The sequence below is a fragment of the Scomber japonicus genome, chromosome 13 (genome assembly GCF_027409825.1).
Source record: "Scomber japonicus isolate fScoJap1 chromosome 13, fScoJap1.pri, whole genome shotgun sequence".
Lineage (NCBI taxonomy): Eukaryota > Metazoa > Chordata > Actinopteri > Scombriformes > Scombridae > Scomber > Scomber japonicus.
Window position 1 is genome coordinate 11,737,058 of NC_070590.1, and position 18,802 is coordinate 11,755,859.

At 38.7% G+C, this 18,802-nt stretch overlaps 1 protein-coding gene across 3 annotated transcripts in view; it reads right to left on the reverse strand.

Moving 5' to 3' along the window:
* Positions 1-4,968, reverse strand: part of larp1 (La ribonucleoprotein 1, translational regulator) — a 54,635-nt gene extending 49,667 nt beyond the window's left edge. For all 3 annotated transcript variants that reach the window (XM_053332372.1, XM_053332373.1, XM_053332371.1), the window contains exon 1: positions 4,327-4,968. In XM_053332372.1, coding sequence (XP_053188347.1) covers positions 4,327-4,720 — 394 coding nt within the window. In that variant the 5' untranslated portion in view covers positions 4,721-4,968. The remainder of the gene's footprint in view (positions 1-4,326) is intronic.
* Positions 4,969-18,802: the final 13,834 nt, after the last annotated feature.

Here is an 18,802-nt window from a genome sequence, read left to right on the forward strand (position 1 = left end):
AGTTAGCAACAACAACAGCCCACAAAGTTGTAAATTACACATCTTATGAAACTCTTCACTGTTATTAACCTCTGTCAAAGACATTCTCTGACGCCAAGCAGCATTCATCTCTGTTGGTTGTATTAAATCACTGTGCAGTTTTGTAAACAATCAGTACTTCCTGGCGGGGGCATCGGTCTCATCTCTCTAGCTCACAAGATAACGGAGAGCCTCAAGATTTTACTAGTCAAAGTTATCAATAACTTAGTGAATTCAGCACAAATAGGAAGCGGGGTCAATCCGCAACCAGGAGCAATGAAAAACAGCAACCTCCAATTCATTTGAATGGGGACAGTGCGTTTGCAGAAACGCAAAGGGTTCTGCAAAAAACTAAAATTTAAATAAAGAAACCAAAAAAAGGTAGGAAGCCATGCAGAAAAAACTTGAGCTGGTACCAACTTTTGCCACAATACAACCTCACGTCACAATGCCTTGGCCACTCAGAATCATTGTGACCAAAAATAAAACATTTGCAGCTGTGAAAACTTTCCAGAATTGTAAAATCCTTGTAAAAAGAGTGTTTTGGTTTCTGAAAAATCCTTAAATGCAATAATCTTTAACACCAGCTCCACTTCCTGGATCATATGGTAAGTTTCATTTGTACTCGGAGGTCAAAATATCCGACTCCAGTTGGAAATTCCAATTGGAATGCCCCTGAAGTCTGATCTTTGATGATCTGACGAACCTCTACAGCCCTGACCTCAAAATCCAAGTGAGAAAGTTCTACTGAAATCCTGTTTATGAGCACTTTTGTCTTATTTGTGTCTCACTGAATCAGTCATACATGCAGTGCTGTCCAATTTGTATCTGTGGACATGTCGCTATGCTACGGTGTTTGTATGCGCAACATACAGAGAAATGCATTTTTATCAACTGGTATTGCTATCAGCCACTAACATGGCTAGACCTGGATCTGGTCTGAATGCAGTCTTAAGCCTGTAGCCACTCATCAGTACTTTCTACAGACCAGCCTGGAGGAAATTATTGTTTCACGTCAGAGTCTCAATAGTGGTTTTTGGTGATAGTTTGAAGAACACAGCCACACACACCTTGAAGACGAGACAAATCACAAATCATGTTTACTTCTAATAATACAAGCAGCCAAACATCAGTGAGTCTTCTTCTCTGAAGCCAGCGGGCATGTGGCAATCTCTTGACAAGAACAGGCTGCATCACAACAGTTAAGTGATTCAAATAAATTTCCAATAATGCCCCCTCTGACCTTTGGGTTGAGTTTGAGCTACTCTTCTCTGGATGGAGATTCTGAGTATCCAGGTCTAACAGGATGAAACTTTCTTTCATCCTTCATGTCATCAGACTGTTAAAAGGCTCATGATGAGTCATCTGATAATCACTCATGTATATAACTAGAGGTGGGTAGTGATGATGATGCTTAACCATTGAAGGCCAGATTGGATGTTGATTGCTGGACGTACACCAGGATTCACGTTTATTATACATACAGAAAAGTGTCATTTATTTTATCATGTGTCATGTTCAAATTTGTGCATTTTCTTTGGGGAGAAACCACAATGACAGGTTCAGCCTCTATTCTAGTTTGTACTATAGCTGGTGACGTGACGGCCACTTTTGGCTAAACTCGTTTATCCCCCAACAAAAGTAGGAAATGCTTTGCTTATTCTGAGCCCAAATCATTCTCTGGCCACAAATTAACACATGACAGTAACGTACTCCCACCCGGTGATCCTAAGCTGTCTAAGCCGTGGAAATACATTTCCAGTGTTTCAGCTGTTGCTCTTATCCAGGTTCTTGCTCAAGGACACACTGAGTACACACACGACTGATTAGAAGAAACCATGCAGGACTTTCAGCTTTGCTAATGATGCTAAAATCTTCAATAAATAATGTTGGAGCAGTTTGAAACAGTAAAACATTTGAACATTTCTACACAGTCTAAGGTTGGAAGTAACAACTATTTTAATCATCTACTAATCTGTCAATTCTTTTTTCAGTTAATTGACTAATGATTCAGTCTATGAAATGTGAAAAAACAAACCTTCAGTCCAAAGAGACATCTTTAAATGTCTTGTTTTGATAAACCAAAAGAAAATAAAACTTCAAAAAATGATTTTTGTTTACGATTAATGACAGGGGGAAGTAGGAAACTCATTTGAGAGGCTGAGACCAGAGATTGGTTGGACATTTTCATTATTTTTGCTTGAAAAACAATTAATCTAGATTGTTGCCAATTATGCCAATTTGGGTCTTTGAGTGCAACTTGAAAACAGAGCAGCGTTGCCTGGTTATCTCAACCATTGGCCGCCAGCCAGGGTTACTTGCTGATGTGACAGCTTTGGAAGCACATCCATCCAAATCCACCCAGGCTGGTCCACATTCAGGGTACAACCTGTACCCTGAATGTGGATGTTAGTTACACATGCTGCAGCACGGCAAACAAACCGCCTGGCAAACAAAAGTCATCACAAAAATACAGACAGGCTGCTGTCAGGACAGAAGCATGATGACCTGGCTGCGTGACTGCAAAACAGACAGGAGAGAAAAAACACACAGGGCAGAGAGTCAAGAAACCATGTTGTATTGACATACAAGATTAATGTGGCTTTTTTGCCAATCAGCCCCTTCATTCGAGATAAATCATATACACACACACACACACATGTATTTCTAATGTATTTTTTAAGTAAATGTGTTTTAATTACTCCTGTCTGAATGTGGTTTGTGTTTAAATGTACTTTTTTTTTAATAAAACAGGCAAGCCAACGACATATTTCTGCCTTTTGCATGCGATCAGTCGACAGCAAAGTATTTTTCTCTTGATGACAGAACATAATTAATTAGTGGATCAGTGTGAGATCATACAGGAGCCATGATGACTCTTGCACACTGCCTGCCTGTCCTGCTAGCTCCCATGCTAACATTAACTAGCTAGGGTGGACTAGCAAGGGAGACGTCGGGTTTGACCTGACAACAAATACACGACGTGACAACCGGGGTTATAAACCACGGAACAACCACACTGTCTTGCACCGGATAACCTAGAAATCATCCGGCAGGGCCTGGCGAGCTTGATCCGGTGTGGTTAGCCCCTGCTAGCAGCGGCCATGCCTTTCTCTTTCGGGGAACACGTGGAGTGAACACGTGACGTCTCACAACAAAACCTTGCTCGTTTTTTACACACTAAAAATGGGCCAATGTTTCATGTTTGGTCGCGTTTAGGAGTCCAGAATCGATCCTAGAGAGGCTCGAAAAAGCTGACATGTTTCTCACAGGGTTGTCTAAGGAGGGGAGAGAACGGTAGCATATAGCACATCCCCAGTCCCAGAAGCTAAGCTAACTCCCCATCTGAATGGGAAGGTCTCTGACGGCGCACTAGGCCAAGAGGAGTCTGTCTGTGAGCTATTGTTAGCTGGCAGAGCCGGCCAAGCTGCTAGTGGTTGTTTCTACTAATTGATGCAATGTCTGGGCCTGGCTGTGCGTCCAAAAAAGCGTCTCAAAAACATAAATGTAAATTATAGTAAATCCTGGTTCAAATATTTGGCAAAGTGCAGGGAGTGTAGCATGCTTAAAAAAGAGGGGCACAAAGATTAAGTCACACTCCTAACTTTTAAAATAAAGGATGCTCAGCCTCCCCTCCCCCTTTAAAAAAAACACATTAAAAATCACCCTCAAACATTAAAAACATTTATTAAAATGCACACAGTTTGTCTGGAGTGATGACATCAAGCATAGCAACTTTGCACCAGCATTGCACGATAACACAACGTGTCCATAAACGTGCAGATCAACCAAGCCAAATGCCTATTTCCCCCCTGCTCTTATAACACCTCTAACTGCACACACATAACAATTGCATCTTAAATTAACCAGATGGGAAGTTAATAAACATTTAAAACCAGATGAGTCAGATCTTTTAATTTTCTACAATTAAAAAAAAGGTGCGAGGAAGGAGCATTTTAACTAATTTAAAAGGGTGTGATCCCTTGTGCAACCAGCCACCCCCATGCATTCAACATTGCCACCCTAAACTCCAGGAATAGCCTTCACCTAGTGGAGAAGGAGGAAGGGGGCTTTCACTCCAAATATATCTAAGCTTTGCAGGGGGAGCAACAAGAGGGGCTTGTTTATGCACTCCACTCACTTAAAATCTTATATTTTTTTGGAGGGGGGGGGGGGGGTTCAATAAATTCTACCTGATCCAGCTGACAGCTGCTCGGTTATCCAGTGTGACCACACCTGGACTGGACAAACAACACACAGAGCAAGACACTGACAGTCAGAGGATAAACATGAAGGGAGGGTACAAACCGTGGTGTGCTTGTCCATTCACGCTGACCACGGTCACCGCATTCATTTTCCTCGTCCACGGGTTCACCTTGGGCGGGGGAGCTTCAGTAAACTCCTTTCTGCTGCTGCCTTTAACACCCTCCTCGTTATGCCTGTCGCCGCTGTCACAACCCTCCTTGCCCCCCTCTGTCCCCTGTTTTGGGGTCTGCGCCTCAGCAGTGTCGCCGTGGGTGCCTCCCTGCCCGGGGCAGCAGCCGTCGCCGCTGCTCCCCTGCTCGGCGACACCCGTCTCCGGCTTGGCCCCGTCGCCCCGGCCCCTCTCCTCCACCTCCGGCTCGCCACGGATCACTTTGCCGTGCTCCTCCGCTTTGGCAAGCGGGTTGCCGGGCAGGAGAGCCTCCACCTGAGTGGCCATTTCCCACCACCGTCTTTCTTCCCCCCTCAGGATTACCAGTCCTCTGTCCCCCCCCTCCCCGGCCCGAATTCGCCTTCAATTTCAAGGAAACGTGAAGTTATTCCGGGTTGTTTGCAGCTCCTCTGTCACTCCCAGACCAGAAGAGCTTCGGTCTAAGACGCAGAGCAGTCCGCGCTGGATTAAAACATATATTAAAATAAAGAAACGTGTCCGAGGGCGTCTCAGGATTACAACCTTATCTCCACCACTAGCAGCAATATGGATGATCCCCACCACGCGATAGAGGGGTGCGCGCACGTACAGTGTGTAGCGACGTACAGCCGGGAGCGCGCTTTTGAGTCAAAGCAAGCTGGTGCTGCTTTCAAGTACACCCCCGTCATGAAAACCCCGTTTAAAGGAAAGGTTCAACGTTTTTTTAAAAGTCCGCCTTAAAACAACAGTCAAGTGTCCTCGCAGTAATCATACTGACTATTAAACGATCCCCTTTAAATGTGCTTTCAATGTAAGTGATTACCAATTACTAATATTATAATAAAGTGACACTTTGTTGGGCGCATTTAAGTGCTCTTAGTAACTAAATTCATCAAGGGTAAATATTTGTATTAAGTTAGTTATTTAATCAAGTTTAGTTAAGTGTTTAAAAGAGAAGTAAGAAACCCAGTTTTGTGTTGCAGTATGTGAGAAAATGCTCACTATTTCTGTTTCTGTTAAATATTCTGCAGCATTAAATCTACGCAAACTACGCATTAACTGCCCAATCAACTAAAGATGGAATTGAACTATATGATGATAGTTATCACATAGCACTCCAATAAACCAAAACATACCAATCATATTGTCATATAAAGTTGTCCATGCAGCTCATCTCACTGCTTGGATTAGAGATAATCAAAAATATACTAGTTGTAAGTCAACCTTGCCATATTTTTTTATGTGTGATTTGATTAGATTGCAGCTTTCTTTGTTCCAGGGAAACTGATTGCTTTTTATAGCCAGGAAGATACACATACAGTATAGGCCTACATAACATGGCCAGTACCATTTCAAAGTAACACATGACAAGAAGATCATTCACAATCAGTCATGCTATCAAATTCAAAGAGGCAGTCACACATTCATCGTATTTGCTGCCTGTTTACCAACACCAGTCACCAGTGGTGGACGAGGTATTTAGATCCTTGACTTAAGTACAAGTTGTACAACCTACAGCCATGGCATGATAGCATTTTATTACATAAATCACTGAGTTATAATTATGTGATACATTAACATGTAAGCAGCATATTAAATTAGCTATATGGTTGTGCTGGAGCTAATTTTAACTATTTGATTGCTGTGTAGATTAATCTATAACAATGCATCACATGTTCTAATGGAAACATCTTAATCTGCAAACTATAGTATAGTGGTCAAATAGGTGATATGGAGTTGAAGTATAGAAAAGCATAGTTTATAATGGAAATACAAATAGGCATTCATTGTACAAGTACCTTAAAATTATACTATATTTATTACTTTTTTCTTCTTTTTTTACCACTGCCAGTCATAACAACTGCAAGTATGTGCAACTAGTTAAAACAATGTAATTTATTACTCAGCACTTTTTTGAGTGACCTAATGTTATTTTACTTTATACAATTATATTTTATTTTATTTTTATTTAGTTTATTTGTGATGGAAAATACATGAACTATATTGAACATAAGTGCTAGGAAGGACCATTTTAAACCATTTACAGATGACATACATCAATAAAACAAATAATAAAACAGTAGCACACAGGCAGTCACTTTGTTCTTTATTTATTTATTATGGTTTATTTAATGGGGACAGATCAACTAGAGCAACTGTCTGATGCAAGTATCACAGTGTTTACAGCTAATGCTAATTTGCAACACCTGTCCCATTAACGGCTTTTGTGAAAGTAAGACATTAACACATAAACCAAGTGCATCAACAATAAATAGGCATACAATACAGCACTGAATAAAAAAGAAGACAAGCAAGGTCAACGTATTTAATTATTTATTATTTATTATTTCTGGATGGCCACATATAAAGTATCTATCTATCTATCTATCTAATACAAGATACACATAAAACTAGCCATGAGTACATTTTCGTTGCTGAATTAACCAGGATTTTGTTTGTCTTGAAAGTGGTGAAGTGTGCAGCAAATTTCAAGTGTTCAGGTACAGGGTTCCATATTTTTGCTCATTTCACAGATGAATTTTTAGTCGTTTCACTGCATTTCTCTATTTATTTTCTTACTTAATGTATTCCTACGACATGTTTTTTTCCCGAAAACACCCGAACGCAGCGCGGACCCCTGCGTGACGTCGTCGTCGCCCTCTGAACTCGACAAATCAGCTTTAACTCATTAAACATCTGTTGAAAACATCAGGTTTTACTGTAACCATAAGGGCGCACAACGTTGTGAATATGTCGTGTCACTTTTCTGTCATGTAGTCACGCATTTTAAGTTATTTTGTTTTACGTTATCTGTAAAATAAAGGTGGGAAAATGCGCTTGAAGTCCCTCTGCGCTACTCCTACTCTATACACACGTGTCCATACTGGAGCTGCACGTGTGCGCTCACGCCCTCAGTCCAGTTTTCCAGTGAAATTTAGCAAAGGTTTTTTTTTTTTTCGTTTTTTAACATCATACTTTTACCATAACAGAGTGGAAGTTTAAGTTTGTGTCATTACAGAGTCCGTGTTGGTCGTGTGTGTGTATATGTGTGTATATGTGTGTGTGTGTGTGTGTGTATGTGTGTGTGTGTGTGTGTGTGTTGACGTCCATTAAATGGCTTTTTTAAGTCTGTGTGGTTGATTATATAATCGCCATAGGAGTTCACGTCGGACTTGCCATTTGATACTTTGTCTGTGTGAGTTTTTGTGAGAGTATGTGTGTGTGTGTGTGTGTGTGAGAGAGAGAGAGAGAGAGAGAGAAAATGTCTATTTATGTTTGAGAAAGAAAGTTTGGCTTCTGTTGAAAATGAAAGCTTCACTTGAGTTTGCTGTGCTTTTATAGCCTTCAGTGGTGGAAGAAGTTTTCTACTTAGATCCTATTCTTAAGTAAAAGTACCAATACAGCAATGTAATACTCCATTACAAGTAAAAGTTCTGCATGAAAAGTCCTATTTAAGTAAAAGTACATAAATATTAGCAGCCAGATATACTAGAATTATTAAAGTAAAACTACTCATTTCATCCATTATTCTGATATATTACTAGATATGATATTATTTAAATTACTTTATACAGTTAGCTAGTTCAGGCCAATGCCTCCCAACCTAGGGGTCGGGCCCTTCCAAAGATTCACCAGATACATCTGAGGGGTTGTGAGATGATTAATGGGAGAGGAAAGAAGAAAAAACTATACACACATTTTTTTTGGTGAAATATTAAATCATTTGAACGTTTATTAAAATGAAAGCATGTGAGAAGTTTAGAGGGAAAAATCACTATTTGGTAGAGCTGTTAACAACTCATAGACTTCAGAAATGTGACCCAACTACACACTGCTTTTTTGTAATACGTCAAAAGACAGAAAGGTTGGAAACTGGTAACACACTGGTACCTCAGAACTATACCCGAGTAGATGTACTCACTTTCTTTCAACCACTGCAAGGTTTGACACAGAATAGATAAATTCGGATTATACCAAGTCTTACAATTCGGGAGATAGGCGGTTTGATTCCTGGCTCCTCCACTCTGCATGTCCTTGTGTCACGATAGCTGTGCCAGCAGTGTGTGAATGTGTGAATGTGCATTAGATTAGATCCCAATGAGCAGATTGGCATCTTGCATGGCATCCTCTGCCATCAGTGTGTGAATGTGTGTGTGAATCTTGACATAGTTTAAAGTGCTATGAGCGGTCATAAGACTAGAAAGGTGCTATATGAATGCAGTCTATTTGTCACTTACAAACAGCACAGGAGCTCCTGCTGCTGCATACAGCCTGCAGGATTCCTCGTGTTCATGACTAAAGCTTGAAATATGCTGTCATACTGATGATGACCTGTGTGTCGCTTTTCACTATGCACCGTAAATGACTATGAAGGGCGCTGCCACAACACTGTGTTTGAATGATAGGCGTGTCAATGGGGAGTTCATGAGAAACTTGAGTGGAGCATGAAAGCAAATAGAAAGGAAGAAAATACATAAATAAATGAATGTCCATGACTTACTGACACATACCTGTGCTGTCGCTCACTCATGAGGCCGACCAGCAATTAATAATAAATTTCCTCATTAATACTGAAACTGCCTGTACACTTGATTTCACTGTATGTAAATGCCGATATACTTTGTGTTAATAAAGTGAGTCATAATTCAGTGGCAGTGGCTGTTTCCAGGCAATGGTTTACCACATGAATCACCATCAAAATGAAATGTTTAGAAATGCATTTCAGTACAATATAAAACCAGCAGTAGTGCTATATAAAACTGAGAAACCTCACAAATTAGAGCGACAACCCCCCAGCTAAATGGATGTGGCAGACAAGATTGGGCCCACCTCCTTTCTCTAGCTGCTGTAAAGCCTCTGGCTTAGTCACATGACCATCAGACAAATCCATCCCGCAGGTGCTAAAAGCAAACAGTCAAATGTCATATTCCTGCCTGAACGTAATGTAATGAAGAGGAATGTGGGGATGTGGAAATTAGTGCTAAATAGCAGTAGCTGGTAGATTTAACTTCATCTGTCTTTTTAAGATAAGATAAAATAAAATATTCCTTTATTAGTCCCACGGTGCAGTATTGCAGCAGCAAGTGTATAGCAAACATAGAAAGAGCATCAATAAAAGGATAAAGAACAATAAATAATAAGCAATAAACACACAAGCAATAAAAAACAATAGTAGTAAAAAAATAGCAAAATAAAATAGTAACATTGTGTACAAGAGGAATAAAGGTATTACCTGATTTACCTGATATACCTGATTTGCACAGATTTTAAAGAGAAAAAATAATATATTGCACAGTTGAATTGAAAGTAATAGTATACCTGAAAACTTACTTTCTTCTTTTAATAAGGTCTTCATTTAACATAAACCACTGTTTTATTTCCAGCATGTCTCATCAGTTTTAATACCAATGTTGTTTTTACTGTTTCTTTGTTTATTTTAAATCATATACTAGATGTATTTTATTCCATTTATTTTTCATTGTCTCATTGTACCCTCTAACCATAGCACTTAGATGTTTTAAACATGTCAAGTACTTTATAAGTGCTGTATATATGAAGTTTCTTATTTTTATATTCGTATTGAAATATTTAAGCCTTCATTTAACTGAAAAGATTAAAAAGACAAAACAAATGCAAGAGTTTTTGTTGGCAACTACTCATTCATATTAAAATTATGATAAAAAATGACAATTAAAACTTGCATTCAACAGCATTTATGAAACTATTAACTGTAATGTTGCATCTATGCATGATACTTTAAGGTTCAAAATGGTAACAGTAACATGGCAGGAGGGTCTTATCAACCCATTCCTCAGAAAAAGCTGCAGATTACAATAGCATTATGTTTATATCCACATAATCCAGTAAAATGTAGCTGTCTTTGCATGCAGCTGGCACATTAAAATATGTTTTTATGCAAACCTCAAATTGTCAAACTGTATTGGCGATCCACAGATGGTTGTTTTCACTTCTGCAGAAAGTTCAAAAATTAACTTTTTGTCTTGTGATCAGCGATGACTGGGAAAAACCCATTGAAGGAGAAGAGACACTGAGTCAAATTCAAAATGACATGTATTCATCACCAGACATGCAAGAGGATTGAACAATTGCCCTGTTAGGTGCTTCAGATGGACTGGAGGATTTAGAGATGTAATTTCCAGATGATTATGGATTTCACACCGAGCATCTTCCCACATTTTCTATAACAAGTACAAAATGCTGCTTTATATTAAAAAAGACAAATATTTGAAGTTGTAATATTGTTGTCCAATTAGATTATATTTGCAGAGCAGAAATGTTATTATTTGTCCCAACCTGAAGGATTCCTCCAAGGCAAGTTTAGTGACCAGTGACCCACGTCTGGGCAAGGGACACGGAAAACCACACCTTGTGTAAAATGTCTGTGGGGAGACTTTTTGTGACTAATAATTGTCCCCGTGTCATTATAATGGATGTGTGTGTTTGTATGTTTGTATTTAACAAACTACTCAAATCTTGATCTATTTACTTAATTTTGTACCCTGTGAGTAAACAACGTGCCTGCATTACATTTCAGTTGTCGCTCCTTTGTTAATTGATGTCTATTTATTTAATGTGTTCCTTTAACCTGACATGGTTTAATGATGGTGTATCAGTCTGGCTCCAGGATAAATACTGCAGTAAACACATTAGTCAAAAGTGATGTGAAATATAGGGAAATCTAACCAACAGTAAGGAGAAATCATCAAGTGCCACAAGTCTGCAGGTGCATTAAGACAAATAGTAGCTACATGTGAGAAGGAACTTTTTAAAAAACTTGATACCAGTGTGTTGCAGTAAGGGAAAACTTGTGGTTGGTTGGTCTGCCACTTCGGTCCAAACTGAAATGTCTCCAACTAGTAGATGGATTGCCATTAAAATTGATGTGGACATTCATGGTCCCTGGAATTGTTATAAACTTGGTGATCATTTAACTTTTCCTTTAGCTCCATATAGCCAAAACTTGTCTAATACTTTGTTTTATGACCAAATACTTGCAAAACTCATGACATCCTTATCAGCCTCAGCTGTACTTTGTGTTGAGTGCTAATTAGCACATTTTAGCATGCATTAAACTAAGATGGTGAGCGTGGTATACATTATACCTTAGACCCTTGATCCTGATTTGAATCGAGGGTTTAAGGATACAGGATGTTATATTGCTGTACAGATTATGATTTGGGACACAAATAAAAATAGAGTTGACTTGAACTGACTTGATATGTCAGGTGAGTGCATACAGTTTTCCTGCTTTGCAGTGACAGTAGAACCAGTCATTGTCTGCTAGTTTATCATAGAGAACAAGAAGGCTCATGATCTTGAATGAGGGAGTGGTTCTGGTTGGGTGTGGTTAGAGATGTGCTTTGTTGTACCTGTAACCACACTTAAAAGAGATGCAGCCGTATCCTGGAGTGCACCTGTACAGTGAGACAGTGAGAGGTTACACCACTGGAGGTTTAAGATGGAGCAGATTATCATCTGCATATCAATGGAAGGAGGGAATATGTGAGCAGATAATTAGATCATTGGACGTGGTGCATAATGAGAAGAGAAGCGGACAAAGCATTGATCCTTGAGGTATTCCAGTCGAAAGGAAGTCATACTTGGACTCTTCTTGTTATGTGACTTTGAATGATTGCCTTGTGAGGTAAGATTCAAAGCACTCTAGATTAGGTGCATGGGAGGATCTGGGGTTGTAGTTTTCAGATGATTATGGATTTCACACTGGACATCTCCCCACATTTTTTGTAACAATTACATAACAGAGAAGTGCCTGCTTTATATTTACCCAATGTTATATTCCTAGCATAAATGTTAATTTTAAAAGTCATATTTGGACAGTGAGATGCTGAAAATGTGCTTTGACATGGCACCAGTGTGTTTGTGTTTTTGGTCACATATGAAAAACAAGTCATGACACCTCAGTGTCAGACCAGCAGTGACAATACCTTCTAATCCCTCTGTTCTGCATCCTTCTTTCTGTGCATGTCTCTCTATTTTGTACCTGCTGGGCAACTGTTTGGCCTGTCCATAACAACATCAACACAATACACGGCTGGCAAGACACACACACACACACACACACACACACACACACACACACACACACACACACACACACACCCACACCCTGTGGCTCAAATATGTGGTTTATCTTGAGGTGATCCCACACTGGATCAGTTTATTTATTAAGAGATAAGGTTGACTAATTCTGACTGTGTTCACAGGCTGTTGCTGAAGATAGAAGGATGAAGAACAGTATAGATACAAATACTGCAGTACATGATGGGATTCTCTCTAGGAATAGATGTATTTTACACCTTTGGCTTTTGCCAGAAGTTGTCTTGGTATGCCTTTACTTGTTTTCTCTTTTTTTCTCGAAGTACTTAAATTGTTTTTTAATGAGGGCCTCTCTATTCTCCTGTTATCTTTTGAAGTTTATCATAACTCTTGTGTATATTTGTCAAATCATATCTTGACACAGTAGCATTCTTCAGTGCATTACATTTGTATCATATTTTTACTCATGAGTGGTATGTTTTTGTATAAAGGCCTATTTAGGGACAGGTGTTGCAAACAAGCTTTGGTATGTGGCATCGGTCCATGCCAAGTACATGTCCTAAAAAACGCATAAATAAATACATAGGTGAATGTCTTGTGACAGGGACCATCAAACATGGTTCTGTGTTTATGAGTGGATGATGTGTTTTCCTACACTCCAGACTGCCACTGGTTTTAGTGCATTTTCATAGTTTTACACACTCTGTATCATGACTATAGGGACCATTTTGTTGGTGCATTCAAATGCTTGTGTGCATCAGCGATCTGAGGTTTTTTGCACTGATAAGCTATGTTACACATTTTGAAGCTGTGAAAAATATGATGTGTATTTGGTTGTTTATTGCTTTAAAAAATCTAATATCTCTTCTAAAAATCTAAAAATCTCTTACTGTGCAGGATAATGTATGTACAGATTTCACTTTAAAGCTATTTGCACATTCATGTACAGAAGAGGGACAGTTAATCTGAGTTTCCTAGGCATACAAGCATGATTTGGGAGTTTGGAGTCAAATCTAGTCTAGTATTCAATTTGCACAACTGTGATGTGGAAATTTAAAGCCCATACACTGGAAATTGAGTTCTCTGTGAAGGAGACATATTATATCCATCAGTTAAATGTTTGATAGGAAAAAACTACTACCTGCACATTTTTTGCAAGCTATTATTCCAAGCTGAGGATTTTTACGTGTCTGAAAACATGTCTGGGGTGGACCTTTAAGCATTACACTTCACCTTTGTTATTAACAGAATTAATGCAATACAAACATGAATGTACTGTGTGAAGCACTTAAATAGCACAATAGTGGCTTGATGACATGTCATCTGTTGCTTGACTAGTAGTCTTGTGGGTTTCTAAACACACCACAGTTTGTTTTTGTGTATGTGAATGAAACTCCATGTCTGAGTGTATGAGCAGAGAAGTGCATAACCGTCATTGTTGCCAACAAACACCCTTCTCTGCTAAGTTGTATCATCAGTTACAGTTACCCTCAGACCACATAATCTCTACACGCACACACACACATTCACACGCACACATACTCTACACTCACACACACACATACACACATTCACTACACTACACACACATGCACACACACACACACAAACACACACACACACACACACACACACACACACACACCAAAGCTGCTGCATTCACAGACATAGTCTCTTGTAGGTATTGCCCTGTAGGCATACACCACACACGCACACCCTCCCTCTGCCTGCCTCCCATCGTGGCCCCTCACTGTAAACAGGCTGATATTTCGATCAATGGCGGCGTCCTATTCTTTGTGGCCGATGACACTGGTGACATGTAAAGCTCTCTGGCATTGTCCAGCTCTCTGGAGCTCTTTAGCAGTGTAATCACCAGTGAAATGGCAATGGGCCACTGGGATGAAAACACAAGTCAGCAGCTGGTCAGCAAATCACAGTTGAAAGCCGCTAAATGGTGGATTTGCCCCGTAAGCAAGACGAGCTTGGGGGGCCTTTGTGGACCCGGTCTGTGAGTGCACAGAGTTTGAAGGAGAGGACTTTTTTTCATTAGCACTGATATCAGTTAGATTCATAGCTTGTGAGGACAAGCTTCTGAACTTTTATTGGTATATATTATATTTCACTTGACAAAACTCTCAGAGACAGACATGTTCTCACACCTTAAACTGTTACCAGAATTGGCTTAAAGGGTCTCTAAAATCTGAGAAAAGTTCAGTTCTGATTAGGAAAAGTAGTTTTCAAAGTATCTTTTAGTTAAATGATCTAAAATATAAGACTTCCTTAAGTCCCTTCCTTTCCTTGCTTCTTTCATGCTGGTATTGGCTGGACACTGGTATTGACTGGAAGCATTTTTAGTGTGGTTCATTGGTCATCATTATTAAAATAGCAATGGTGAATAATTACAATTGTTCATACATTATGATATGCTATAAAACATGTTTAAAAACATTACCAGTGGCAAAAAGTATTATAAAATGCTTTGAAAATAATACAAGATCGAAGGAATGAAAAAAATGATTGGTACATATGAATCACTATAAAATAACATAAACTTGTCATGTACTGTGATTTATTCAATACAGTTTAAATTGTGGTAATTTCAATAACATATATATCAATAATATAAAAAACTATGTTTTGTTTACATCAGCTGCTGTTTTTGTTTTTTGCTCTTTTTACTTCACTCTGCTTCACCATAGGCTGCAACATGGAGACAACAGCAACATGAACATGAAGGAGTGGATATAGCAAATTATAAACCTGATTGAATCTTTGAAGAATATAAAAAGTACACAAGCGCATCACAAACACTTCTGTTAAAAAGATAGAAGAAGAAGAAGAAGACAAAGAAGAAGAAGAAGGCTCACATGATGGACAGGAACTCTCCTCTTTCTGTATCCATGTGCTTAAACTTGCTGTAACTATGATGTAATGGACTCAGTGAAAGAGGCAACATGCCACCATGTGGCAACTCTACGCTCCACCTAGTGGCAGTCCAGGACACAGAGCACCTCTCCTCAGCATGGTCAAGAAAGCAAAACTCAATGCTGTAATCACTTATTCTTATCCAGTGTGGTAAGGTGAATGCACCAGTAGAATAAATATAATCTCCCGTCACCACATACAGTTTGAGTTTGTGTTTGTAAATTCTCGACCTTCCTGCTGAATAGGCTGAACAAAAATAGACAATATTTCAAATATTCAGTATTGTCCACATAATGAATCAGCTATGTTGTAATGTTTGTTGCAGCAGTTCAAGGCACATTTCATGTGGTTGTGACACAGCTCTCTGGCCAGACTCCCACACAGTATTTCCTTCAGTGAGCTACGGTTACAGCAGCGTGCACAGTCTTGCCAAGTATGCTTATCAAAACTGCTTTAAGCAAGAGTCGTCCTGAACACACACTTCATGGGTGGAAGTCCTACTACACAGGTTGCTACAGTACCTGGAAAAAGGGGGAGTTGCTCTTGTTTTTCTACAAGTATAAATACTATTCAACCAGTTAAACCCTCCCCCTCAAACTGTGTGTATACTGTACATGTTTATTTATACACTCATTGAGCACTTTATTAGGACCACATGTACAATCTAATGCAATCTAATATGAGAGCTCTGCCATACATTCTACTTTTGCAAATCTTATACATGTATCTTTATGTTTATTACTGAGGTCAAAATGGGAGGTGGTGCACAGGACTGCATTATTTTAAAAGATGTTCAGAATATTTTGTCCATCACATTTAAGTATACAAAATATTAGGAACACATTTCAATATAGTGCAGTCCAAAATCTGGTGGACAGAAATCCCAAATTAATAATAATGTTTCTCTGTAACAGCTGGATGTGTAAATAAACAACTGTTTGTTAACAATTGCAACAAATCAGCTTAAAAAGTGATGATACGTCATGTGACGAATAATAATGTTAAAGCCAAGCTTTTGGCTCCTATGTTATGAACCAGTCTCCTCTAGAGGTCCACAAACAATTTTAAATCTCATATGAAAACCAATTTATTATAAATAGTATTTTACTGATGTATAATTGCCCCAGTTTGTACTTATTAAACAGTTATTGCTTGTCTTTTCTCTTGACATGTATTCATTAGATTTTTTTAATTGTTAAGCACTTCAACTTTGGTTTTGAGTGCTACATAAAGTGTTACTTACTTACTTCAAATAAAATTAGCTTTAACTCATCTATAGTATTTGATTCAACTTCCCGATACTCATTTCAAGTCCCCAAAGCTCAATTCCAAGCATTATCTGAGTAAAACCAGTGATAAACACCAGATCATTGCCAGTGTGTCCCAGTATGAGCAGGTTCGTTTGGCTATCAGGACAGGGTGTGCCATAGCTGAGACCTGCTGATAGTGCCACTGATCACTCCTCTCCACAGAAAATAAAAAAAACCCTATGTAATGATCAGACAGTGACACACAAACACACACACACACACACACACACACACACACACACACACACTCAAACATACACACACACTACATAGACTTACATTTTCATTTCCTGAAGACATACCTTAACGCTAACCATCACCACTACTTGCCTAACCTGTGCCGTAACCTTAACCACTGACCCAAAAATCAGCTTTTCCCAACTGGGGACATGTCTTTTGTCCCCACAAGCTGTCTCCAATTAACCTGTCTTTAGTCTGAAAATTTTCCCTGAAAATAGCATATGACACATGCCCACAGAAATCACATAGTGAGTCAGATTTTGCATGTAGGTACTTTCAAGTTGTCACCTGATGCCCCCCCCCCCCCCTAAAAAAAAGTCACCAAATAAATTGATCTAATTTTCAATTACTTTCTGTTTAAATTGTAACAAATAAGTTACAGGTTGGAGAAAATTAATAACATATTGAACAGTAAATGTGATTGAGTAATGTGAACGTTCAAGTCACACAGCTCTGTGCCTCCATCTAGTGGCCGTTTAATGCAACGGATGCAAAATGAAGGTGTTTGGCACAGGAAACGTTTTTTGCTGGTTGAGATTGCCAAACTCTATTAAACAATCCAGCGGTTTAACTAGCTCTCTATATGAACACAGATACAACCCATTGAGTTGTTATTTATTAAGAAGTCGTCAAAATTGCAAGGACACAATTAAAGTCGACATATGCTACATAATCAATCAACAGGGCTCTCAAACTTCATGAAACGTTTGGAGTGAGATTACATCTGGTACGACCGCAGCGAATCGAAATTCTGTGGGTTTTGGCTGCAGTTTACCAGTTCTCCCAATTATTTTTGCTACTTAAAAAAACAGTTCAATTTTACATACTGTTCATAATTGACCAGCACAAATAGAAATGAAAATAATGGGTTAATCCAATAAAAGACGAATTCAACTAAATAAAATAAATAGTTTTATCTATGCAAAAACAAAACACATGGATCAATGCGAAAAAGCCATTTGGCCCTAAATGAGCCTTAACCCTCACACACTGTTCATATTCAGACCATTCACAGTATCCCAGCATAATAAACCATTCAAATGCAACTTTCAGAGTGCAAAGAGAGTGTATTCTTCTTTTACACTTTGTATTTATGGAGGAAAAACATGACTTGTATTAAATGTGAAGAATGTATAGTATGCTATTTTATTTTATTTTTGAAATTTTTGAAAAAATATGGGTCAAACGTGTATCAGCTGCACACAAATGTTTTTAAAAAGCTGAAATATTTCCAAAGTGTTTCTACAGGCTACAGCTCTCAAATGTAAAAATGGGTCAAATTTGACAGTGAACAGTATGTAAGAGTTAAGTAGCAGGGCTCAGTGTGTGTGTGTTGTAAGTGTTATTGGCAGATATTATGCGTGTGTCTCACGGTCAGTGCGAGACTTGAGATGAGAGCTCTTATCAATCAATATGAACTCTTACAGATTAAACATTGAACCTTCGTGTTTGGTTAGAGCTGCTCCATCGCCAACAGGGGTACTTCTGCGTGCAGCGATTTACACTTATAAATGGAAGTATGAGTATTTCTTTAAGATTATATTGCATTATCATATTTGTCATATTCATTATAGCCTACCCATAACATGCTTACATAATTATTTCACAACGCATTTTTTCTCTGATTCCTTGTTTATTCTTACTTAATTCAAAACACGTGTTATTTCTATTATTTAAAACAGTTGCTGTAATTTATTTTATGCCACAATTAGTTTTCAATTTCTTCAAAATGAACCCCTTTTTATTCGCATTGTGCCCTCCTTGTCATCATGTTCAGACACGCTCCTGATGGGCGGTCGCATTTTGAAAACCCAAAGTTCCTCTGACTCAACCTTTT